The sequence below is a fragment of the Rhopalosiphum padi genome, chromosome 3, assembly GCF_020882245.1.
Source record: "Rhopalosiphum padi isolate XX-2018 chromosome 3, ASM2088224v1, whole genome shotgun sequence".
In the NCBI taxonomy this organism is placed as follows: domain Eukaryota; kingdom Metazoa; phylum Arthropoda; class Insecta; order Hemiptera; family Aphididae; genus Rhopalosiphum; species Rhopalosiphum padi.
Genome location: NC_083599.1, coordinates 67162515 through 67189798, shown reverse-complemented (window position 1 = coordinate 67189798; position 27284 = coordinate 67162515). Strand labels below are relative to the sequence as shown.

At 26.9% G+C, this 27284-nt stretch overlaps 4 protein-coding genes across 6 annotated transcripts in view; 2 read left to right on the top strand and 2 right to left on the bottom strand.

Moving 5' to 3' along the window:
• Positions 1-27284, bottom strand: part of LOC132924644 (homeobox-like protein HDP1) — a 190049-nt gene that overhangs the window by 54336 nt on the left and 108429 nt on the right. The window lies entirely within an intron of this gene.
• Positions 6531-8321, bottom strand: LOC132925470 (SCAN domain-containing protein 3-like). Its single transcript, XM_060989864.1, has 2 exons — positions 7455-8321; positions 6531-7385 (listed from the first exon to the last, which is right to left on the bottom strand). Exons 1-2 carry the CDS (start codon positions 8319-8321, stop codon positions 6531-6533), a joined length of 1722 nt encoding a protein of 573 aa, XP_060845847.1.
• LOC132925469 (uncharacterized) lies at positions 9634-14263 on the top strand. The gene is made up of 4 exons (XM_060989863.1): positions 9634-9660; positions 11285-12181; positions 12326-13372; positions 14216-14263. Exons 1-4 carry the CDS (start codon positions 9634-9636, stop codon positions 14261-14263), a joined length of 2019 nt encoding a protein of 672 aa, XP_060845846.1.
• On the top strand, positions 21066-23175 carry LOC132927732 (tigger transposable element-derived protein 6-like). Its single transcript, XM_060992318.1, has one exon. It carries the CDS (start codon positions 21460-21462, stop codon positions 22960-22962), a length of 1503 nt encoding a protein of 500 aa, XP_060848301.1. The 5' UTR covers positions 21066-21459; the 3' UTR covers positions 22963-23175.

The following is a 27284-nucleotide window of genomic DNA, read 5'->3' as shown; positions in this document are numbered from 1 at the left end:
ATATTTTTATTTTCCAAAAAGGCCTTTTATAGCTTAAGTTTTAAAATTAGTCAGTAATAAATAATAATTAATAATTGTATTCTTCTATATAGTAATACCTTCAGACACAATATGCTTCTCAAAATAGAGGTTTTTCTGGTACAGTATATAGTCATTTTGATTTGATAGATTATAGTGTGGTTGAGGATGTTATATTTTGTAATCCTTGTAGAATTTTTGGGACTACAACTGTAGATAACATGGCATTATTTTAAACTAAAGGATTTAGAAATTTAAAAAAGTAAGTGTTAGATGACTTAAAATCTAATAATAATTTATAATGTATTTTTATTGATAAATATGTTATTCAATGTTATTGAATATTTGAATCTAATTTAAAATAATATTTACCATATACTTGAAAATTAGTTAATTGTTAGTTAATTATAATTTTTGTGTAAATTTAGCTTCTATACCTTTGGTAAGAGATTGTTTGGGACACGTTATATTAAGTTGTATTTATTAAATTTTTCAGGGGCAATTTACTAACTAAACTGAACATTTATAAATTATAATCATATATATATATATATATTTATATATCATATTAGTTTAATATTTGCTTATTCTAATTAATGTATGAATACAAATTATATGTTATTTGTACATGTTTTATAATTCTAGTGTTCTGCTATATAAGTAGTCAGATTTAATAATAAATTAACTTTGTTTTGTTAACTTTCGATAGTTAAGTAAATAATAATAATTAATTACATGAATGAAGTAGTACATTAATGTATAACATAAAATTGATATTTAATTATAACATTGAAAAAATTAAATGTGCAGCGCAATTTAATTTATTATGTATTTTATGAAGGCAGTAAGAAATACAATTGACATATCTTCCAAAATTAAAAAAACACAATCATGTACTACTTTTGATGATGTATTATTTTGTAATATTTTGATTTCTTGTTCAGGTGTTTCATATGTATAAATATGAGTATATAACATAAGAACTGTTATTATGATTACAATAATTTGTGTATTGAGTGTACTGAAAATCTATGTGAGTATAATGTATATATAGCCAATATAGGTCATTATTATGAGATATTTTAAATCTGGTAAAAAATGTATACAATTTAGATCATTATAATTGAAATAAACCCAAATTAATTTTACATATTTGGTAAATAAGTACATATTTTAGTGATTTTTAATTTTTTCATTGATTTTTGACGATGTTTAACATTATCTACTTCGTCTAAAACAACAAGATATGTAATTTTTGATAGAGATATTTTAATAAGAAAAATTCAACAAGGATCTTTGGAAATTGAATTTACTCCTTATGATATAGTGAATAAGAATTATAAATTATCTGTTGATGTGGAACAGTCTTTAAGCCAATACAAAAGTAATCTCCGATCAAACTGTCGTAATTATTTATTTGCAAATCTAAAACAATATGTTGTTTGTCATTGCTTTGATTCAGAATAATATTCATAATTTTACATACCTTCATAATTTGTATTACTTTTATTTAAAATTATAATTCTACAATATTTATTTTTTATTCCATATTTTTAGAAAAATGTATGCATAAATTGATTTTTTTATTACAATAAAATCCGTTCCCTAGTCATTATTTTATTGAGTTTGACTGGGTACCTACAGGCTACAGAAAACATTGTTAATTCATTTTTATTTATTTTTATATTATTGTTAAATAAAATGTTCATTAAATGTTAAATATATTTCAAATATTTATTGTAAATTAAATCAACATAATAATAAATAAGCAAAAGTTTTTATAACTTAGTTATCGTTTAAAATCCATGTTATACACATATTTTTTCAATAGGCAGTGGAGAAGGCTTACGTTAAATTAATATAGAATATAATAATTTTTTTTGTTGTATCTACATAACTAAAGTGAAAAAAAGTCTCGTAAAGAGATCACAACTTTAATTAAAGTTTTATGTTATTATTTTCATTCATTCATAGTTTGGTAATTTTTAATTATAAAGATAATAATACTATTAGTATGCTTGAGTATTGCTAATGTTCTTTATGATCAAACATAAAATATATGTTAAATAATTCATTAATGTTTATGATCTTAAAAATCAGAAATTTAAAATGAGCTTTGATTACACCTTTCTATAAGCTGATGAAAGAATGAAGAAAATTAGAAAGTTAATATATACTCCTACGTCAAGAAACCTTTAACAGCTTGGTAAACTTTTCAGTTAGACTTAGATAAAACGAGCCATTTTAATAGCATACTAACATTAGTAATAATTTATAATTTATTTAACATAACAATTAACAAATAATTGCATACATTCATATAACAATAAATATAATAATTAATAATAGTTAAATTTAATAACATGTTTGCAACTCCCTTTTAAGCATTAAGGTAGTTATAATACAAATAAAGTATTATATCTAGTAGAATATCTATAAAAAAAATTATAAAAATATATACAGTAGATCTCCAATTGATTATCCAAACGCCTATCAACTGGACGTCTAATTAACCGGACGAGAAAAACGCACGTAAGCTTATTACCTACTTATTTTAACAACATATTACATTTTTTCATAGTAAAATTCTGAGTACCTACTTGAGACTGATATCATTCATATCATTCTAAATTCACTACTTGACTTTAAAAGAAATATAGATTGCATTGTTTGAGAATTAGAATTATTCGATTCTATATTTTATTTAAAAGGACAATTAATAATATCATAATATAAATATTAAATGCTATGAAAAATGGTAATAGGTACTTCATAGTAGAAAATTAGAATATTACTTACTGTTAAGACTGTTGAAAGCCAACCATTTTTAAGAGGTCGTATTTAGGAAATATTCGACAGCCATCGTGAGTTATGTGTAATTGTGTGTGTTGTAACTGATCATTAGTGTGCGTGAGTTCCCCGAAATGCTTTATGTAATTAAAGATAAACTACGGCTAAGACTCATCGAAATCAGTAACGGTACATACGCGCAGTCACATGTAAGTATAATATACATTTTATTTTTTTATGTGCAATGGCACAAAAATTTTATTTCAAATAAAATGTTATATTAAATATAAATGTATATATATTAACTACTTGGTAATTATTAAATAATTTTGATACAATTTTTATTATTTTTTTTAACATTAAAGTTAAAAGGAATTACACAACAATAATACTTTTGAAGTGATTTTTTTAGATAGAATTGTATCTTATGTGTATTACCTATATGTTATATGCGCATTGATATTTTTAAATATGTTTTCGGAAAAATTTAATTCAACCTAATATAGTAATATTATTATTACTAATTAAAAATAGACAATAGTAGAATAAATTACTTAAACAGAAATATAAATATAATACGTAGATATCAATACCTTATAACAGGTTTTTTATACTTGGTAATACAAACTGATACAGTCTTCACCTAGAATAATTTTTTATATTGAATAACGTAAAATTATTTAAATGTATACCTACTATATATTTCAGAATCGTAAAATTTGTTGTTATTTACCTACAGAACACAATTAAGTAGGTTCAACCTAAAAAAAACAAACTAAAACAATTAAATTTGTCTAAGATTTATGTATAAAGTGTAAACAATACGAATAACTTAATTGACAGTGAAAGAAAAGAATAATGGTAATTTTCTATTCATAAACAGATTAAATTACCACTGCAACGTCCGTTCAAGTCGAAAACTTAATCATAAGTTCGTTAGTAATGTATAAGACGTATACATATGTATAGCTTAATACCTGGGATATGGACGTGCATAGCCATTAGACATGTTTAGCTATCCAGGATGTTACTTCGATAAAAATGAAAAAAAGAGCAAATATAAACCCCTCGAAATACTATCGAATAGTAAATAGGTAATTCCCCCAAAAATATTTTGGTTCCGTATTACACACGTTAATTCTCCTAAAAACGTTTTACAAAAAAAAATGGAACTTGTGTAACCCAGAGGACACCACGTCGAGGCGGTTCTAGTTATCCTCCGAAAATATCTGTATTTTTAAATGATAATAAAATATAATATAAATGTATAAATAATATTTTATACTTAAAAAAATTCAACGTCATGCTAGTTTTATTAAAATTATTATTTTTAATTTCTTCATATTAATTATTTTTTTACCTAGTTATAACGTGAAACTGTTTTTATATACAATGTATAATGAAAAATTAAATGTAGTAATTTTTTGTTTTTTAGATAAATCGTTGGGTAATTTATTTTATACTTGTTTATGGCACTCATAGGCGTGCGCAAAACTTAGTAGTAAATGTTGTTAAAAATTATTTATTTATATGTGTTTAAACATTAAGCTTTAAGAAAAAAGCATTTTACATTATGATATTAATATCACTTTTTCTTTAGTCTTGAAAATGTATTTGACTGATACAACATACAAAAATGAAATTTATTTTATACAATACGTCAATACATAATATGCTTTGATTAAAAACAAATATAGTCATAAGAACAAATTTTTCTAAAAGGTATGATAAAAATAATAATAATAATAACACATTTAATGATATATTAAAAATAATTAACAAATATTTATGTATTTTAAAATAATATCATAAGAAATTTAATTTAATATATTATGTTATCTTGTAAATTATAATTTATAAATGTATAACTATTAACAGTACTAACTATATTTTATTTCGGTTTCCGAATCCCGTTTCGGGATGTAATCGTAGTTTATCTTAATTAAAGTACATTTTATTATTTTAATTAAATATAGCGTTCGGGAAACTCACGCAGTCACACATCATTCACGTTAGAATATTGCCTACATCCGATCCCTTAAAAATGGTTCTTTTTCAACCTTTATAGCTTTATCCTTTGACTTGTGATCACACGTCATTCTAACATTCATACTACGTTTTGTTATGAATTTAGTTTTGACTTTTGAAAATCGAATATGTTTATGTTTATTTAATTAATTCATAATTGCCATTACAGATTATATTATTACTATTATAATAAATTAGCAGAAATTTGGAATATAATTTTTTTTTAATTTTACTTAACGCAGGCACAGTACGATCAACTAATACAAATATGCAAATTCATACAAACCCGAGCCCTACTTGGGTTACTTATTACTTATTATATTATATATAAATATTAATAAATAAATACATTCCCAAAAATAATATTATACAATATATACATACTCGTTCATAAATCATAAGTATGCATGACTGCATAGGTGTGTGCAAATGTGCAATACTACAATCATTGGCGCAACCAAGGAGCCATTTGGGCCATACCTATAATGGTCTTTAAAATAGCATAATAGTATACAATATACATAATAAATTATAATATACCTAATATTAATACTGAACATACATTTTTAAATGTTTTACTAATAAGACTGCTTTATTAAAAAATCGCCATACTTGTTTAGTATTTAGTAGGTACTTATTTTTCGGCCTGGGAAATATGGATTAAGCCAGACCATGTGCCGCAAATGTAATTTTCCCCTCCCCTACCACAAAAGGACATAATTTTACTTAAAATTTCAAAATGTCTTTAGTTTCTCTCCTAAATTAGTAAAATATTTTCAAATAGTTTAATAGTTTTAATAATCTTTCAATAGTTCAATTACTTGATTAGAATCTAGATTAGTCGAAATATCTTTGTTCTAAGCCATAAACATAAAAACCAGATTTATCTTCGTGCGTATTGTTCATAGTTATATTTCTTAAACGAGATTTAATTACTTTAAAAATTAAAACGAGCGTTCGCAACTTTGTAAGCCATCTAGCTCATAAATAAATATGAAAAGTATAGTGCAGTGTATAATAAATATATAAAATTTAAGCTAAAGCAATAAAAATATTATTTAAACTTTAAAGCATTAACTGGATTGAAGGAAGCGTGAGTAGATACGTCTTATAACCTAGTGTTAGTAATGAATTGGTGAAAAACTTTCTAGGTAAGTATGTATTTTTGGTTATATTTTTTTATGAATCTTTTTTCCATACTTTCTACTAAATCCATCACATTATTATTTATTTCTACGATAAACTTTTTAAATAAATCAACGTTTGGGTCATCTTTTGTTAACACTTCAAAAACTTCTTTTTTTTCTTAATCTTAATTTTCGTCCATAAGACAATAAATGATTCCAGTTTATTAATTTATGTACTTATAATATAGTAATAATATAGACATCTGTAATAAATACTCTAGTTCAGTGGTTCCCAAGCTATTCTATTCTACGCCCCCTTTATATATTTTCAAAAATCTCGCGCCCCCCCTTTTTTAAATTGAAAAAAAATTGATCATATTTTTTTGTGTTCTTTAAAAATAAACTTTAAATTATTCAGAATGACTACTTTTTTATTGATGTTAATAATAATAATAATAATGGTAAATAAAAAAATACATAATGAAATTAGATGTTAATAATAATAATAATAATAATAATAATAATAATGGTAAATAAAAAAATACATAATGAAATTAATAAATAATGTTAATGCTGACAACACTTTTCCTTGGACAGTTTTTTTATGTTCGGCTCAATATTTGATAATGAACACCTTAAGTCAGATGCGACATCTAAACGATTTCTATGTTTGTTTTTTATAACTGCCATGCTGGAGAACCCAGATTCGCACAAATATGTAGATGAAAATTGTACAAGGACTTTTAAAGCTTCATTTGAAATTTCAGGATAAATAGGTTGGTATTTTACCCAAAATTCTTCCAAAGAGCTACCACTGTTAAAATCAATTTTCGCCCGTGAATCGTTCTTCAGCTCGATTGCCTGTTCTTGAATTATATCTGGCAATGTGTCTACGTTAGTACTGAATGGAGAACTTGTTAACATATATTGCCAACTTTTGTTCGAAAAATTTGGAAAATATCGAGTGAATTCATCAGTCAAACTGTCGAGATGTTTAATCACTATATCTTTCAATCCAGTAGGACAAAATGGTTCTTCTTCATCAGAGAGAAGTTCGTTCAGTCGACGGAAAGACGAAAAATTAGGAGTCTCTTTGTTTACTCGGCGTTTCCACAGTTGTATCTTTTCTAGAAATGAGTTGATAGTATCGTTCGCGATTATTACGTTTATATTCCTCCCTTGTAATTTGAGATTTAGGTTATTAATAGTCTCAAAAAAATCTGCTAGATATGCGAAGTAGAATGTGAAATTTTCATCAGTAAAATTTTCCCGAAGATCGTCTTTTCCTAATTGTAAAAGCATTATTTCGACTTCAGACTTTAATTCGTACAAACGCTCAAGCATATTTCCTTTGGATAACCAACGAACCTCGGTATGGAATAATAAAACAGAATGTTGGGCTGATAGCTCAGAACAAAGAATCTTAAAAAGACGTGAATTAAGAGCACTACTTTTGATGGTATTAACAATTTTTATACATACTTCTAGTACATTTTTAATTTCAAATGGCAGCGTTTTTGCAGCTAAGGCTTGGCGGTGTATTACACAATGAGAACCAATTATTGATGGATTTTTATCTTTTGCAAGCTTCACAAAACCCGATCGTGATCCTAGCATAGCAGGGGCACCGTCTGTACATACACCTACAACATTTTTCCATGAGAGGCCATTCTGATCAAAAAATATATCGATGGCAGACAAAACGTCACTGCCTTTTGAGGTAGAACTTAAGGCCTGGGAAAACATAAGCTCTTCTGCAATAGTCTTTTCATTTATAAAACGGCAGTAAACTAATAGCTGACAACAATTGGCCACATCAGTTGATTCATCACACTGAATTGTAAAGAATACGGAATTTTTTAATTTATGAATCAACTGATTTTGTATGTCCAAAGCTAATTCATCAATGCGTCGTTTGATTGTATTGTCTGAAAGAGATATTTGAGAAACTTTCCTTTTACTTTCTTCACCAAGTACTATTTCAACGGCTTTAAGTATGCTAGGCTTAATTAATGTTTCACCCAATGTATGTGGTTTCTTTTGCTGAGCCACCATAAAGGCGATGTGATATGAAGCTTCAATAATTTTTTCATTATTCTGTTGAAATTCTCCGGTTCTGTCAAGTTTAATTTTATTTAAAGAATTTTTTTTAGCAACAAAAAACTCTTTAGGTTTTTCTTTTAGCATCGGATGAGCTGTGGTTAAATGTCGTTCTAGTCGACTTGGTCGGAGAGCATCGTTACTTAACACAACGTGACAAATAACACACTGTGGCATTTGGATACCATCCTTTTGAATGAACGTGAAACCAAACTTTATATAATCGTCGTTATACAATCTTATTTTCTGTGGAGCCATTATTTTTACGTATGTACACTCGCGACGACTACGTACTACGATACTACGTGCAGTATGCGACTGCAAAACGAAACTAAATCGAGTTTAAACTAATCTAATAGCTTTTCCCTAACATCCTTTTATCGTTCCGATTAATTTACAGATAACGTAGCATAAAACTATTTATAGTTATTATCGGTTATCCATTATTGATACCCGAGAACCGATAAAGAGAACCAGTCTACTAATTTTATTTCTCTACGTTTTAAAATAAAAAAAATGTAATCAATAAAAATTGTCTTTCGTAAAAACTGCTTGCGCCTCCCCAGCAATGTGTACACGCCCCCCAAGGGGGGCGCGCCCCCCAGTTTGGGAACCAGTGCTCTAGTTAGACTAGTTTAATATCAAGGGCTATAGTCTTATATATAATATAAGTATCTATTATTATATTTAAGCCTTGGTTTAATATGGCACATTATATTATAATTTATAATCTGTGATAATATTATCGATTGACGTTTATATTTTTCGGTTATCATACTAATTGGGTGTCTCCGTCGACTAGTAATGTGTCTCCGTCGACTAGTAATAGTACGAATACACCAATAAGTACCTACCAAAATAATACCTTTTTATTTGATTTTTTTAAATTTTATGCTATTTTAAAATAATATAACTTTTTTAGTAAGTACAGCGGCCCTTACAAGAACCGGCCCATGGGCAAAATTCCCATTTCCCGATAGGTCAATCCGCCTCTATATTGTAAAATTTCTTCATTTTTTTTTTTACATACTTCGTAAATTTTGACAATTTCGGTGGCTTATTAGTATTATACATTTATACTACGATAATAGTACTCGTAAAAATTATAAGTGTATAAGTATAATGCATATAGGAAATAAGTATAATGAAAGTATTATAGTTAAATATTAATAAATTGATTATAGTTTATTTTATTTGTTTCTGTTCGATAACTATACATTAATGATCTTAGATTATACTTAATATTTAACAATTATTAGACAAAATATATTTACGAATTTTCAACAGTGTCAGTACTTGCATTTGCGAGGTTGTGAAAATATCTTTTTATCTTATATTTTTTAAATTAAATTAATTAGAAATTAAAAACAATTAATTGTATATTATTCAAAAATTATTTAGATTTTTTTTTAATTTTACACGTTAACATAATTTTATTTTTTTCTTATTACATATTATTTATTTTATACTACATATTTTGGCCATTTTAATGACATATATGTGTACATATTTTCATTTTTATTACATATAAATCCCAGCCCTAGTAATAAATAATAAACTAATAACCAACATGGCAACAAGGAATCAGATCCAAAATGTAAATTTCTACTGATATCTAAATTTATCAGTTTAATATACTTACAGCTAAGTAATACTTACAGCTCTACATTTAAATTAAATTAAACTAAATTCTATTTATACTTAATTTGCAATTGAAAAAAATTTCTTATTGACTTTAAATTTACTATTAAATTTAGATAAATTTGTTATTTGTAACAATTACATAATTTAATTACCTATAGGCTATAATTCAAGATTGATAACTTTATACTGTTACACGAGTTATTTTAAATACAGATATTGTCATCTAGGGATATTATTTTTAATGCAATATTTCTTTAATCTTTACTTATAATACATAAACAGTTTTATTAAAAATAAATAGGTACATCATAGGTAAGTCGTAAGTGAGTGTTAGTTTAAATATTTATTATTTACAACCTTAGGAAGCCATAAAATAATAAATAAAGTTTAAAATATTATTTTAACTAGACGAATTTTATACACTAACAGGGGCGGACTGGCTGGGGGGGAAGGTGGCATTACCCGCCCAGGCCCCCTAGAAATTTTTGTACTTGGGCCTTTCATTTTCAACAATTTAATGTACCTATTTAATTATATTTTTTTTTTATAGCAATATTATTATATGGATTATACCTTTCGCTATTTATTATTTCAACTGTAAAGTGTAAATAATGAAAAATATAATTCTATATTCTATGTAACTATAAATAATATAATAATAATTATAGTAAATTATAGCCTATAGGTTGTTTGGGAAATTAGGAATAACAACTAATTGTGGAACGGATGTCGATAACGATAAGAAATTTTTATAAATAACATTTAATAGAAGCATAGACCTAATAACTATGAATAGAAGACTATTATTAGGGAAGATATTGAATTTACGAAACAGAATAAACATTAAATATTTATAAATATTAAATTATAATCCGTTGTCATACAAATACAATCATACTTTAACGCTGTGTCCTACGTAAGACCTGCGAATTAATAATATAATATTACACACATAATATTATATACAGCCATACAGGTAAATATTCAGTTTAATCTATTTTATAATATTAGTTCAATCCTAATCATTTAAAATTGTAAAATACTTCATAAACATTTAAATATATAATATTTCAATAAAATTATTTACTTTAATTTTATCGCACATTTAATTTATTAAATTTTTGTGTATGTTTCGGTTCTTATACATTATTATTTATATTCATAATAAATAATAATAATTTAATAATTATTCTAAAATTCTTATAAATTGTCAACAAGAAAAGACAGAACTAATAACTTTATAACCAATTATATAGAATATCTCTCTAAATTTGTCCGTGTCAATAAATTTTTATCAATTTTTGTTTTTAAAATCAAATAATATCTTAAATGTTAGGTATAAACAAGACTATGAACTATGAAGACAATTTTCGTACTCGTATACATTTATACAATAATAGTTATTACAATAATGACTAATTATTTTTTTAACAAATTATAATATAAATTTAATTAGTATAATTTAAAACAATATTTATTTTTTCCCCTAAAATATAGTATTTACATTTACAGGGATACAATTTAAAATGGATAATAAAATAAAACAAAAAAGTGGTTTTCAAAAAAAAATTGAAAAGCGGGCAGCATTATTATCTGCAGCTGGGTCAGATAGTAAACAACGTAAGTTAGACTTTTTTTCAAAATATTCTTCTAATAAAAATCAAAATGAAAATGTCACCGATATTACTGATCAACCAAATCCAATTGAAAAATCGGCCAATGATAATAATGAACTTCGATCCAATGTAACCTCAGAAAATACTATTAAATCATCATATATATTTCCTATTTTAAGTAGATCAAGTGAACAAGATCAATCAAACGTAATAATTAATGACAATGACATTTTTTCATCATCTGAATCCGAGTCTGAAAAAAAAAGTACAAAAAAACTAATTGAAACCGATTCGAAAATTAGTCTTTTTATTCCTCCTATATTTAGTAGTCACCATCAAGCTAAAGTTGCTTTTGTTGACGCACATCCATGTCAACCTCAGATAAATATACCCTTTAATATTAATAAAGTATATTATAGAAAAATGCCAAATGATAATTTCGTGAATCGAAAATGGGTTTCTTATAATTCAATAACTAGAAAAATTCATTGTTCTTTATGTATGGGGTTTACTCGTCCGGGTAGTACTCCATTTATAGATGGAATCGAAATAAATTTGAAACATCTTTATAGTCAATTAGAAAAACACGAAAGTTCTGTACCTCATGACGACGCCTGTAAGGCATACCTTAATATTACATCTGGACATACAATTACTAATGCGCTATTAAGTCATCGCCAAAAAAGTGTAGAATTAAATAGAGAAATTGTAACTAGAATTATAGATATTTCTTTATTAATCGGTAAACAAGGTTTGGCATTTAGAAGTAAGAGAAATGAAGCCGCTTATAATTTAAGTTTAAATTTAAAACAAGGGAACTTTTTAGAAATTGTGAAACTTGTAGCAAAATATGACCCGGTATTGCAAACACATTTAAATAATTCAATTAAAAAAAGTTTATTAAAAAAAGAAAAAAAACAATTTGGACGTGGTTCATGTGTAACATTTCTATCAAAAACATTTTTAAATAAAATTTTTTCTATAACTGGTAATTTAATAAAGAAACATATCTCAGAAGAAGTTTTATTGGCGGGGCAGTATTCATTAGAAGTTGATTCTTCTCAGGATACGTCGGTAATGGATCAATTGTGTATTTGTCTAAGATATGTTTTGAATGGTAAAATAATTGAGAGAATGATTGCTTTAGTAGAGTCAACCTCTGGAACTGGTGAAGCATTATATAATATTGTGAAAAAAGAATTAGATACATTGAATATCCCTCTAACAAAACTAATTGGGGAATCATTTGATGGTGCTGCCAATATGAGTGGTTCTTATAATGGTCTTCAAGCTCATTTAAAAACAGTTGCACCCGAATCAATTTATACACATTGCCATGCACATGTATTAAATCTAATAGTAACAGACTCTACTTCATGTTGTAAATCTGCTCAAGATCTTTTCAACTTACTACAGAAAACTGCAGTTTTTTTTTCTGATTCATACAAAAGAACTGGAATTTGGAAAAATTATCTTTCAAAAGATCAAACTGGAAATGATAAATTAAGAAAACTTCAAAAGTTAGGAACTACAAGATGGAATAGTAAAGATGCCGCATTAAAATGCATATTTGGTTCTTGGTTTGTGTCTGGTGAAACGAGTGATCGATATAATGTTTTAGTTGAATCTCTGCATTTTCTTGACACTGATTCATCTATAGATTCTAATACATCTTCAGATGCCAGATTCTTGTTAGAAAAATGGACATCTTTTGAATATATACTAACTTCATTTATATTTCTCGAAATTTTCCATTATACCACTCCAGCATCAAAATATCTCCAATCAAAAGAATTAGATTTTATTACTGTCATTAATTTAATTAAGTCTTTATTAAGCGACCTCAAAAAAGGTTCTTCTAAATATAATTTAATTGTTGAAAAAACCATGAATTTTATATCTAGTAAAAATAATTCTGAACATATTAAAAAGCTTAATATAGTCATTGAAGAAACGTTTCCAGATAAACGAAGATCAAAAATTAAAAAAATGCCTGGTGAGCTGGCATCAGACGATATCAGAAATATTTCGAATGTAGAATATTTTAAAGTAAATACACATCGAAGAATTTATGATGTACTTATTACCACGTTTGAAAATAGATTTGAGAAAAATGAAAAACTCTATGATGTATTAAGTATATTAAACCCAAAACGATTTAAAGACTTTGCAAAAAATCCTTTATTAATTAATGATGAAAATTTGACATTTATTGCTCAAAAATCAAATATTGAATCTGGAAACACATTGAAAGAAGAGTTACTACAATTTATATCATTTTATAATCAAAATTGTATTAAAAGTATAACAAATAATACTATAAATACTGAAAATACTTCTGAAAATTCTGCAGAATCAAGTGATGATATAATTGAAAATTCTTGTCAATATACTGAAAATAAAGTTGACTGTTATAGTTGCCCCTCACATTTATTAGAATTTTTATATAAATATAATTTACATACATCATCATTTACAAACTTATATTTGGCATATAAATATATTCTCACTCTATCCTGCACACAAGTGAATTGCGAACGTGCATTTTCAAAATTAAAAATAATAAAAACCAGACTTAGAAGTACAATGAAGGAAGAATTATTAGAGTCTTTAATGTTAATTAGTGTAGAATCTGATGTTATTCCAACTACAAATAAAATTATAGATACAATAGGAAGAAGTTCCACTGTATTAAGTAATTTACTCATTTCTTAAATAATTTAACATATTTATGTATTAAAAAATACTTATTAATTTTGTAATTTTTTTTTTTTTTAAATAATACAACATTTATAATAATTTGACTAATAATAAGGAATAATAAAAATTTAAGTACATTTATCTATTGATGTTTTAATATCTTATAAAATATTTTGCCACCTGGGCCTTCAGGTGCTCAGTCCGCCCCTGTACACTAATACCAAAAATGTTAAAACTTAAAAGATTTGGTGCCAATTAAAAATGCAAAAGTAAACAGTGAAAATTAAAATCTAGAAATGTTTTAAACTTTTAACATTATGTCCTACACGACGAGAGGAATATAGGTACAACGAGTACGAACAATATTTGTTCTGACTATGCAGATCGAATTCTAACCGAACGATGAAATACGAGCTGTTTTGTTCGTATTCAATATTTCAAAGTAGTCATTGTTTTGGTACTTATGTAAGATACGACAAAGTAGCGAAAAATAAAAAATTCTTCTCGTAGTCATAATAATATTTTCAAACTGAGACGCATTTGGAAGTTACTTCCCGGGGAAACAAAATGATTTGTCTTAAGGGAGTTATACACTATATATAGAATATATAGATACAATAGTCGCAAATGTCATGTACATAAATATATTTTACATTGTATTAGAATTGATAATAATAATTAATAAAGGATTATTGAATCATCTACATTATATTATATTATTAATTTACAGGTTTGTGAGAGGGGATTGGCTAGTTATCGATCGGCCCTTATGTTACGTGCGATTTTTGAAATCGATTGTCGCTACCAATTGAATAAAAACGTCATAACGGATATTATTATTTGGTAATAAATGGTTTATATTTCGATTGTTTGAATATCTCATTACACTTATTAGTTACTAGATATTAGTTTATTACTCATTGACCAGGATTATTATTCCTTAGTGGATTAATCGAACACAGGCCGTTGTACAAAATACAAGTCATAATCGTCGCAATTGTAAGTATTTAAACTTTTATTTTTATAACTTGTGATTATTATATTTATTAAATTTAATATTATTTTAAAATTATTGATGAATTATCAGATTTAAAATATTAAGTAAAAGAAATTGAAATACTTTTATAACATAATATTGTAGCCCAGCTATGCATATAGATATGCATACTTTTTATTTTCAACTCCATATAATATTTTTTACAATATAGAGAATGTTTTTAAAATAAATGCACAACCATATTATAAATTATAAGTTAATATAGGTTAGATGTTAGATTAGTGTAGGTAACTATTACCTATTTATATATTTTTTCATTATTTTTTTTTTTAGAACTTAGCGGAATATATTAAAACTATTGTAATAAACATAAAAGCACGTCAGTCATAGTCCACTTACGACCTGCCATACCGTGGCAAACACCCGCTACACAACAAACAAGTCACATCTCTATGACGATAGAGCGCGCGGATGTGCAACTGGTTTTGGTGTGTGAGCAATCACGCACCCGATGTCAACATTTTTTTTTATATACTATCGTCATTTGCATACGACTACAGCCTTCGGGCAATCACACAAACCATCACTGACCATAAGAAGACCCATTATTCTAAGTAATAATAGGCCGGAGTAGACAAAATATGTAAATCCCCAGAAAGGCCACTAACAACTATCTGATGTCCGCTAAGCACAGAGAAGGGCACCAGGCGAGACAGTTCAAGTCAGTGTTCCCAGTGGATTATACCCACAGCTGATGTAGAGTTAGCATCGTATCCTTCTTTCGACGGCCGTAAAAGGCAAGTTAGAGAGGGGTCGGTGTTCGGCCGATCAGCTGTGGGCGATAATCACCTATCGTCTCATTTATGCCGTGCGCCGTTTAGTATCCGTCGTCGTTTCGTGCCGTGCCTCGTAAAAGTGCCGTTCTTGTAGGTAGAAAACATTTTCCGTACCGCGCAGAGTGTAAGTGCCGTTTACATTACGTTGTGCCGCGCCAAAAGTGCCGCTGGCATACTGCCGTGTTTGTAGTACCATTGATTTTAGAATATACAGATAAGCGGTACTGTATACTATAGCGGCGAACTGTTATGCGATGGCGACCACAATAGAGCGCTGTAGTCGCCGGCGGCAAAGGTGGTGTTCCCCGTCATAGTACGAATAGCGGGAAGTGGGTTCATCGTCAGCCACGGCGCGGCGTAATCATGTGTATATTTATAAATAGGGCCCAAAAGTTCATGCATATTATTATATCATATTAAAATTCCCCCCCCCCATCTTTTAAATATTGTTTTTACCAAAAACGGAAAAAACTTAACGAAAAAAAAATTAAATGCATATTTATCGCATATTTTAATTATTTTAAGCAGAGCTTGCGCTAACGTGGAGTTGTGCATAAAATGTGCAGTTCTAAATTAAAATGTACAGTTTTTATTTAAATGTTAAGCAGTTAAAAAAATGCAAATATGACATAAAAATGACAAAAAATGTTCTTTAAAAAATGACCTAAAAATATTACAAATATTAAATATTGATATATTTATTTTTATATTTATTAAATTTTATTTAAATTAATAAAAATATATATATTTTTTTTAATTGCACTGTATTTTACTATAAAATTCTATATACATTTATTAAAGTTAACAAATTACTCAAAATATGACTGTATAACAACAGTATGGGCTCCCGAAGGACCACTCGGTAATGCTCGAGAACAATGAGACTGGCCAAAAAACGGCCAAGTTTAAATTTAAAAACTCCGACTAAGTGGCAGGTAGGCAACCAAATATATTTTACGCCTTATAAATTGCAAGTAGGCAATTTTCTGCGCACGACGACGACATGGAGGAACGGGAAGAGATATACATACATATAAAACAAGGGAAATAGGATGATACAGGTTATTTAATGGGGCCGAGGGGCCCCGTGGTCGATCCGGTCTGGTGCAATAACCACAGGAGGAACTACCAGGGACAATGACTAAAATAAAATAAAATATAATTAAAATAAAAAGAAACAATTTAGCTTAGTAACTTTATACCTCAATGAAATAATGTATAAAATATATGTATACACCTCAATAACACCATATCCAATTCTAGGTCCTAAATTAGTTTTCCTCCAAATGTCATGCAAGTATTGTACAGTTCTGATTTAACGACGCATTGGCTAAAATACTCTTATCTCCTTCTAGTTCAAGTTTACCTTCATGTTATGTTATAGCATCACTTATACCTTAAAAAAAGTATCAAACAAAATTCCTAGTACTCACTGCAGTACATATATGTACATATATTATGATAAATGGACCTAATGCAGTTAATTGTATTGTTTTACTATATTTAATAATTAAAGAGAATGTATCAATAAACATTAATATTTTGTCTAGCTTAAAACTGCTGTAAATCTAAATAATAAAACAATTTTGTCTATAAAATAAATGAAAATATATTATTACAGTAAAAACAAGTAATATTGTCATCCAATGTATTTTAATGATAGTATAATATTACAATATACACAAGTTAACAGATTTTCATGGACTTATTAGTATATAATGTATATTCAGAGCTGAAGATGATTTCAAATCTAAAATCAATTTAAAAAGGATTTTGAGTTTTGATTTTAAAATACCATTGAAATAATTTTTCAAATTTGATTAATTAATTAAATGATTAATAATAATAGTATTGTTAAACTTCATGTATTAATAGAAATCAAGTTGTCTTTCTTTAAATTGTTTATTTATTTTAAAAAACTTTTTTCATTATTTCATATTTAATTTAAAAAAACATTTAACCTTAAATTTGACTATTTAAAATTTACAATTATAGTATAAATAATAATGTATATAAATGTATTATAATGTATTAGTTAATTATCATAAACAAATATTATTGTCTATACTTCTATAAACAACAAACATTAGTCAAAAGCTATTCTAGTTATATTCTAAACGTACCTACTGTATAGTGTGTTCAGTCTATTTTATAATTAGTTTGATCATTACATTAAAAACATTTAATTACTTTAAACCTGTTACAGTATTTAATTCAAAAAATTAAAATTATTAGTTAGTAAAATGTATGAAATTATAAATTAAAATGACTAAACAAAAAATGTTTTTGTATTATTTAATTTTTAAATATTTAATAAGACAATTATTGTTGGATTTTGGATTTTTAAAACATTGATTTTTATAGATTTTGGATTTGGATCAAAATGAGTTTTTAAATGATTTGAATTTAGGATTTTCAAAATCATTTATTTGGTAATTTTAACTTGAATTTTAAAAACCAATTTTTTTAGGATTTTTCCCAGCTCTGTGTATACTACACAATATCTTACCTAGACCATCATTGAAGTAATTTTCAAACTCTCTTCTGCCTTGTCAGATATTTTTAAATTGCTTAAAGCTTCAGCTGATTTTAATGTGTGTGAATATATTGTATGAAGACTAATTTCAGAAACAAGCCCTTCCTATTGTATTACAGACAAAAATTGATTTATAGCTTAAACATTGAACAAATAAAATTATAAAATAGCCTTTAGTACATAATATAATATACATATTTATAATAAAATTGGTCCTTGTTATTAAATTAACTACATTTTTAAATTTAATTAATATTATAGTATTATTATAATGTATATAAAAAAAAATATATTGATTCATTAGGTACAATTATAATACTAAATACTACTAATAATAAATGTATAACCATAAGTAATTGTCCACTCATTATAGTTATTCAGTATTATTTTTTAATGTATAATAACTTTATAACACAAAATAAAATAGTGTATACAATAATAAATAAATTAAAATTTAAAGTTACTTCAATATCAATAATATGCATGTAAAATGAGGTTCTATAATACAATTGTTATTGATTAATTACTTTAATAAAATGATCCTTTTTAATGGTATTAACTGTTGTTTTTTTAATAACTATTTTTATTTTAGCAAGACAATTTAAATTTTTTGATTTTGATCTGCTTTTACTTTTTGGTAGCTACTGTGGTGACAAACATAATCTTTCCTATAATTAAAATTTAACATAATTTGAAGAATTAATGAATATTAATTATTAGTAATAAAAATAATAAGATAGACCTGTATACAAACCGTTCACAATTTTTTTTAGTGTTTCTAACAACCCAAGAAGTATTTGTTATTTTAGAAAATTCAGTAATATACTTATCACATAAATCATAACTAGAAATATTAGATCGAATAACACAATTTTCTTTACTAGAATTACTAATAATATTCATAAAAGAAGAAGGCAGTTGGTCAAACATTTTTTTTAAATTTATATTTTTGGTAACCACTATATGTAATATGTTGAATACTATATTTTAATATTTTAATAATATTAATTATACCACTTATCATAAAAAAGGCAGTGGTTCTAAAAATAATATAATTTTTTTATCCTATCATTATAATATCACGGTAATGAAAACGTATTGTTGGCGGCAATTCAAAATGGACCAATCAAAATGCCGAATTCCGAATCATTGCCGAATCAATGTGTGTTTTGTTAATATGCTTCCGGACCAGAGGTCAACAATTTAGTAAACAATCTTGTCGTGAGTAGTCAAAAAGTCATTCAAAAAGTCAAAAAGTATGTGGGATAGTAGTATGTTTTGAAAATCGCCAAATATTCACATTATATTCATGCATACTTGTATTCCGCATAATACATTGGTATATAATGTATTATATCTATAAAAGAATATAATGTATGAGTATTATAAATTTGTAAGAAATATATATATGTTTATGAAATTAGTAATGTTAAATAAAGCACCAAAATCTAAAGATATAAATCCAACTGTTTTAAATTATTTGTAAATAGAACGTAAAATAAAAACGTCTATTACACTATATTAATTGTACTTATAATTTTAATTAAATTATATTTTATTTTTTTATTTCTTACGAAGGCGAGAGATTTTCAATATAAAATATTTAATTGTTTGACAAGGGTTTCATAATTTATTGAAACTTAAACTTTTAATGCGGCTCGGATATAAGATCTCTATATTATTATTTTCCGTTAGTTTTAGACTTGTTCAAGTTCTCATACTAAAAAACTTATTCCCCTGTACCTACACTGCGCTAGGTTTAATAGAAATTTTATTTTACCTATTCATTCATGTAATTAATGTTGTATGTAAATATTAAATCAAAAAATAACAAATATTAAATATTATGTATTTTATTGATATAACAAAACTTTAAAACTGAAATCTAATATACACAAACCAAAATAAATTAAACTTAAATTGTTTTTTTATAATATATTTTAGATTTAGATTTAACTTTTAACCTTTTAACTTTATTTGTTTTACTAACATTAATAATTATACATAATTCATATAACTCATAGATACGATATACCATGTACAGCAAATTATATCTTTTATTTTTTTATAGTTGCTCGGATATGCGGTTAAAATATTATATGATTGTAGTCTGTAGACCGCATATCCGAGGAGCACCAAAACTTTTTAGTTAATATCTTTAATTTCGTAATTTCATATCTTCTTAACATACCTATATAACAGTGGTCTGCTGGTTATTTTTGGTACCCCGGGTGCTTTTAAAAATTTTAACAAAATTTAGAGAAAAAAAACACCGCCGTGAAGTTGGCCCTTACACTTCATTAAAACAAGTTTTGCATAGTGCCAAAATTTTGCAAGTAATTAGCAAGAATTTGCAAGTCTAAAACAAAGAAGTTATTAGGGGAGGAACCAAAGAAGGGCTAACTTCACGCAGCCCTTACTTGTTGTCCGAAACCTTCGAAACCGGTATCAAAACACTCGTTATAATTAGCAAGAATTTGCAAGTCCACTCCCGGAATTTGCAAGTCAAAAACCTCACCCCTACGAATTTTCAAAGTTTTCACCATTGCCCAATGTTAAGTAATTTTAATTGAATTCTTAATTATTATATATAAACAGCTATCATATAATCAGAATAGCCTATTGTGTATAGACACAATTAAACAATGGTGATGTTTGAACATTAAAATACAGTAAAACCTCGCTAAAACGGAACTTCGGTAAGACGGAAACCCCGGTATTACGGAATATTTGTTTGGTCCCGTTTCAAATTACATATAATTTTATCCCGCTAAGACGGAAACCTCGCCAAGCCGGAAACGGACACGTTTTTGTAATGAAAGTTGATGAAAACCCTCGCTAAGACGGAAATATAACACGATTTTCGTGTAATAAATTTATTTTCGTACTGTCGATACCCATAGATAATCGATATACGAGCGCGTACGATGACATTAAAAACTAATAAAATTGATATGTATACACTACCTATACAATATTATTATCTGAGTTGCTTGGTTCAGTATCAAATCGTATATCGTTACGTTCGTGTCGTTTGCGTCGTTGCGTTTTCCGTCTATCGTTTAAAATGTCGAAAAAAACAACTCTTACGCTATCGGATAAAATAAAATTAATCGAGTTAAAGCAACATGAAAATCTTTCAGTGAAGGAACTTATGGTGAAATTTAAGTGTGGAAAAACGCAAGTTTATGAGGCAATAAAAAATAAAGACAAACTAATGGAACAGTGGGTGAGTTGTAAAAATTCTGGTAAAAGTAAAAGAGTGGTGTCGGTGGGATATGAACAAGTTGAACGAGATTTATACAGGTGGTTCATCAATTGTCGGTCGAAAAGTTTGCCCATCTCTGGACCTATTATACAAACAGAGGCCACTAAATTAGCAGAAAAACTCGGAATTAGTGATTTTAAAGCTTCAAACGGTTGGCTTGACCGGTTCAAACGACGGCACAATATCGTCTGCAAAAAAATCAATGGAGAAGCAAATGACGTAAATCAAGATACAGTTGAAAATTGGAAACGCAAACTCTTAGTTCTCATTAAAGGGTATGAAGCTAAAGACATTTATAATGCCGACGAAACTGGTCTTTTTTTTAGAGGGATCCCTACCAAGTCTTTAGTAATAAAGGGCGATGCGTGTGTTGGTGGTAAAAAATCTAAGGATAGGTTAACTGTATTAATGTGTGGGAGCATGGCAGGTGAAATCAGGAAACCTCTTGTTATAGGCAAATCCATGAAACCTCGTTGTTTTAAGAATATGAATATTGCTTTGTTACCTGTGACTTGGAAATCTAACAAGAAGGCTTGGATGACGGCTGAAATAATGGAACAGTGGTTGCAATATTTCAATGCAGATATGCGATCACAGAACAGAAATATTTTATTATTTTTGGACAATGTGACATGTCATCCTTACATTGAACTGTCTAACGTGAAAATTCATATGCTACCCCCGAACACCACTTCGGTTTCTCAACCGATGGACCAAGGAGTTATTTACACCTTTAAGTCGTACTATCGTAAATTTATGCTACAGTCGCTTGTGTGCAAAATTGATAGTTCTACTTCGGTTCACCAGCTTGCTACTTCGATAACTGTGTTAGACGCTGTAAATTGGATTTCTTTATCGTGCAATAGTTTAAAAAATGAATGTGTACAAAATTGTTTCCGTAAAGCTGGATTCTTGATTGATGGATTGGACGTGAATCCCAATGAGAATGCCCTGACTGAAATTCAAGATATCTTTGCTGCACTTGATTTTGACCAAGAACAATTTCTGCACATTGATGACCAACTTGAGACGCAGCAAACCCATGATTCGGCTATATCCATGGTTGAGAATGAAAGTGAAAAAGACGAAGACAACGACGAAAACCAATATGAAGAACCAGAAAATATGGTAAAAGATTACAAAACTGCTATCTGCTACCTCCAGGAACTACAAAAATTTTCCCTCACAGTGTCTAACGGTGAGCTTTTGGATTTGATTTCGAGAGCCAAGGAGTGTGTGGAACGTGACGCCTTACAAAATAAAAAGCAAAAATCAATAACCGATTTTTTTCAAAAAATATAATTATGTATTTATTAATGTATACTGGCTAAAAATAAATACGTAATAAATAAAATATATAGATGAATAAGTATAAATATAAAATTAAATTAAAAATATAAATTGTACGTATTATGTATCAACTGGTTTAAAATAAATATACATATATGTAATCTTTAATTTTATTAAATTAAATTTTTTGAACCCCGTCAAGACGGAAACCCCGTCAAGACGGAAAAATATCATGGTCCCATGCGATTCCGTCTTATCGAGGTTTTACTGTATTTTTTTCAGTAACCAAAGTATACTCTTTATTACTAGCGTTTCCACTACCTTTGAGTTATTATGTAAAAGTGATTCAGTATTAGTAGTACCTATTACATATTATATTAATAAATATGTATTTACCACAAATAGATATTTATAATTTATGTATTTTGTATTACTAAATCCTTACTAGTGTAGTAGTGTTGTGGTTTCTACCATGTTTAAGTTACTTTTTTTAATGGTTCAATAAATTATAAAGCTGTAACGACCGATACAAGTATTAGGATCATTTGCCGTAAAGCACAAATACCTTGAACCTGCCTGGTGTATTATGAAAATCTGATTATTTTTGCATAAATACTTATTATTGATGGTTTATTAAAAATTATTATAGTTATATATTATTCAGATGGATATAAAAATATTTTTATTGTTTGTTATCATTTTTTATCAATCGTTTGACAATTGAAATAAATATGATAACATTTTATGGAACATAGTCTTAAAAGAGAGGTCGGACAACTTCTTGCCGCTGGCTGATTAAAAATTAGAATCATTGATCATAATAGAAGTTAGAAGTATATTAATATATTATACTATCTATGATTAGAATGCTTAATAAAGCAAAAACATATATTACCTGTGTTATATACTCTTTCGGTTAAGGCCAAAAGGTATATATATGTTGTAAAAAAGTTCGTTCACTTACGGGTTGTATTCAAAACACTACACAAAATCTGTTTAACTTTAAGAAAATATTTTATTATAAGAATATTTTAACAACACAGTATTATACGAATCGGCTACTTATTCACGACTAACTCTTGCTTATTCTACGTTCTTGTCTTGGCGACGCAGTCGCTTGCAAAAAATTACACATATTGCTTACACTACTATGTTATTGTATAATATGCTTACTAATCTAAAGTGTGTGTGCAAGGGTTCCTAACACCTGTATATCAATATATATAATATATACTCGTATATATCCCTTTTGAAAACTCCCGTCTCGAGCTCTACCTTTGTTAGTGGGTAACCATGCTAAGATATATTTTATTTTATCTTTATTATAATATTGTTTCCCTATGCTAAATATTATTAAATATTTTATTATGATTTGAACGGCTTTCTATTGCATACAAAAATACGAAAAGATTGAATTGGCTACTAGAAACCACCTTCAACGTTTAAAATGTTTCTAATATAAAAATGTCTTCACACATTATTGTAAGTTTTACGCAAACTGCATTACAAAATATTAAATCCAGTAATCTACACATAAATCACATAAATTGTGGTTTCCTTTATTTTGTGATACTATTATAATTCTATTTTTAAAACTATTCGCCGGCCGCTGGAGAAGGCTATGTTATTTTTATCAATTCTATTGTTCAAATGGTTCATTATTTATTTGTATTTTCAATATTGTGCTATTTTTAATACGAATCAATTACAAGATTATTATACATTCATTGTGCATTACGCATTTGTCTTCGATAGTTCTATGTGTACTGCCATCAGAGCTATTAAGTATTTTTAACTGTTTTATGATTTATACTCGTAAGTTTTTTTAAATGGAGATGGACAATAAAAAGGTAAGTAATTGATTATAGCAGTACCCAGTATAATAGATAATAATAATAATTATTATTATGTGCAATATAAAACTGAATATAACTTATATATATTTTTTATTTAATATATTTTAAAAGAAAACAAATTTCATTATTTTATTTTTGTATTAATTGTTATATTTTAATAACGATGGAACATAATATATTTTATAAATTAATTAATCAAATATTACAATTACAAATTTACAAATTATTTTAGATAATATGTGTTTATAATATTTATTTATATATGACTTAGGAGCATGATCTTAAAGCAATATTTATTTTCTCTAATATGTAGTATTATGTATAATTACATTTTGTAAAACCCTCAAAATATAAAAATTAATTTTTATTGAATTTTAACAATATACTATACTATATGCAGAATGTAGATATTTATTTTGTACAACTATCCAAAACTCTTAATTCATTAATTTCTATATTACTACCATGAAGTTTTTTTTACGGTAATAATACTTGAAAATTCAGTGGTCTCAAACAGGTGGGCCGCAAATTGCCGTAATAATTTCTAAAGCATATACAGACAATCCTAAGTACAAAACATTCATTGATTCCATTAATCACCAATTTTTAAATTTTTGTAAGGCATTGGCTATCAATGGATCTTCAAAATTATTATACAAAGATCGTCTAAAGATTCTTCAGACCATATTTAAAGAAAACTGTGGCGTGTCTGGAATCAACATAATTGACACTTAGTGTAACGTTACATTCATAATTTCAGAACTCCTAAAAGAGTTTCCTTCAGCTTATGAATATTTTACATGTAACAATAAAAATTGCAAAAGTCCTAAACGACAGCAGAAACTTCGCACAATAATTTTACAATATCAAGAGCTTATAGAAATAAGAAACTTGGAAACCGCAATGGAACGTTATGTTGAAGTAAGGAATTATCATTGTCAAAGTCCATCATGTCATGGAAAAGGTACCAAACAAAGAACATTGCAAAATCATTTATTTATTGAATCTGACCAAGTAGACGATATATGCAACTTTACAATGGCTGATTTTCCAACTACTTTCAAAATAAATGACGTCATGACGACAAGTAAGATTTTTAACAAGAAATTATATTATTAATAATACTATAATACGTGTATTTATGACGTTTATAAACTTTTTTTTATAGATTCATGTTTCACGGAGTTGTAGCTTTTGGCAACGGTCACTATATAAGTCAAATTCGACGCAACGATTCATATTGGGAAACACATAATGACATGGCTAAAAAAATACAAACATTCAAGGTCCCTGATAACAAACAAGTGACACCACACTTAATTATGTACACAAAAGTTTAATATTTATAACAATGATTTTTATTTTTCATTTTTCATACAAAGGTTAATTTTTACTTACGGTGTTTTGACCGTGAATCTTTTATGTACATGGCCCGTTGGTAATTTGAGTTTGAGACCACTGCTTTTCATTGTGTAAATTTATAATAAAATGTAATGTACGTTTATTATTGTATAAAGTATGTCCCTAAAGTCCCGTATCAGTCGTATTATTATTTAGTCTAGTGACGGGTCGAACACTGATTTTTTAAATCGAACCGAACTTTAAATTATTTTTTCGAGCTCGAACCGAACCGAACCTTCATATTTTCTACCGAACCAAGCCGAACCTAACCTAGAATCATTTTAAGTCAAACTCAATACTTTTTATCATTATTATTATAAATGGTACATAAAGTGCCCATTAAAGCTTATAACTTTCTATCGCCAATAGTCTAATTATTTCTAACTAATGATTACCAAATTTTTTTTTTTTTTTTTTATAACTTTTGAAAAATTGTACAAATATTTGTTTTTGAACTATTGTGGCCAGTAAGTCTGGTTTGACAAATATATTCAAGTTCGATTTTTGAACAGTAAAAGATGTTTGATAGTTCAGTTCGAATTTTTTTTATGTCGAGTTCGAATTTTGAACCGAACCGAACATCAAGAATTCGGTTCGGTTCGGTTCGTGATTCGAATAGTTGGACCCATCACTATTATTTACCATTATTATCTCCGTGGAAAATAAATATATTCAAATGCGATTTTTACAATAATAAATATGGAAATTCTAATTGAATAGCATTCAATTTTTTTTTTCAAAAATTTAAAAATTATTAACATTTTTTTTATGTAATTAGTTGTATATATAAATTATCAAATTAGCTATTTTTTTGATTGATCGTATTTTTTAAAAAATTTCAATATAAAAAAAAAATATTAAAATTGAATAAAAATCGACTTTTTATTAATTAGACAATTATTCTGAGAATAATAGTTTTATTATTATGTTTACATAGCAAAATAATTGCATAATTTAATCAATCTCGATTGGAATACTGATTTTATTTTTATGATAATCTGTAAATATCTAATTATTAGTAAAGCTTTCAGTTAAGATTAAAATCTTCAATGATTGTATTCACATTTGCCTACTATC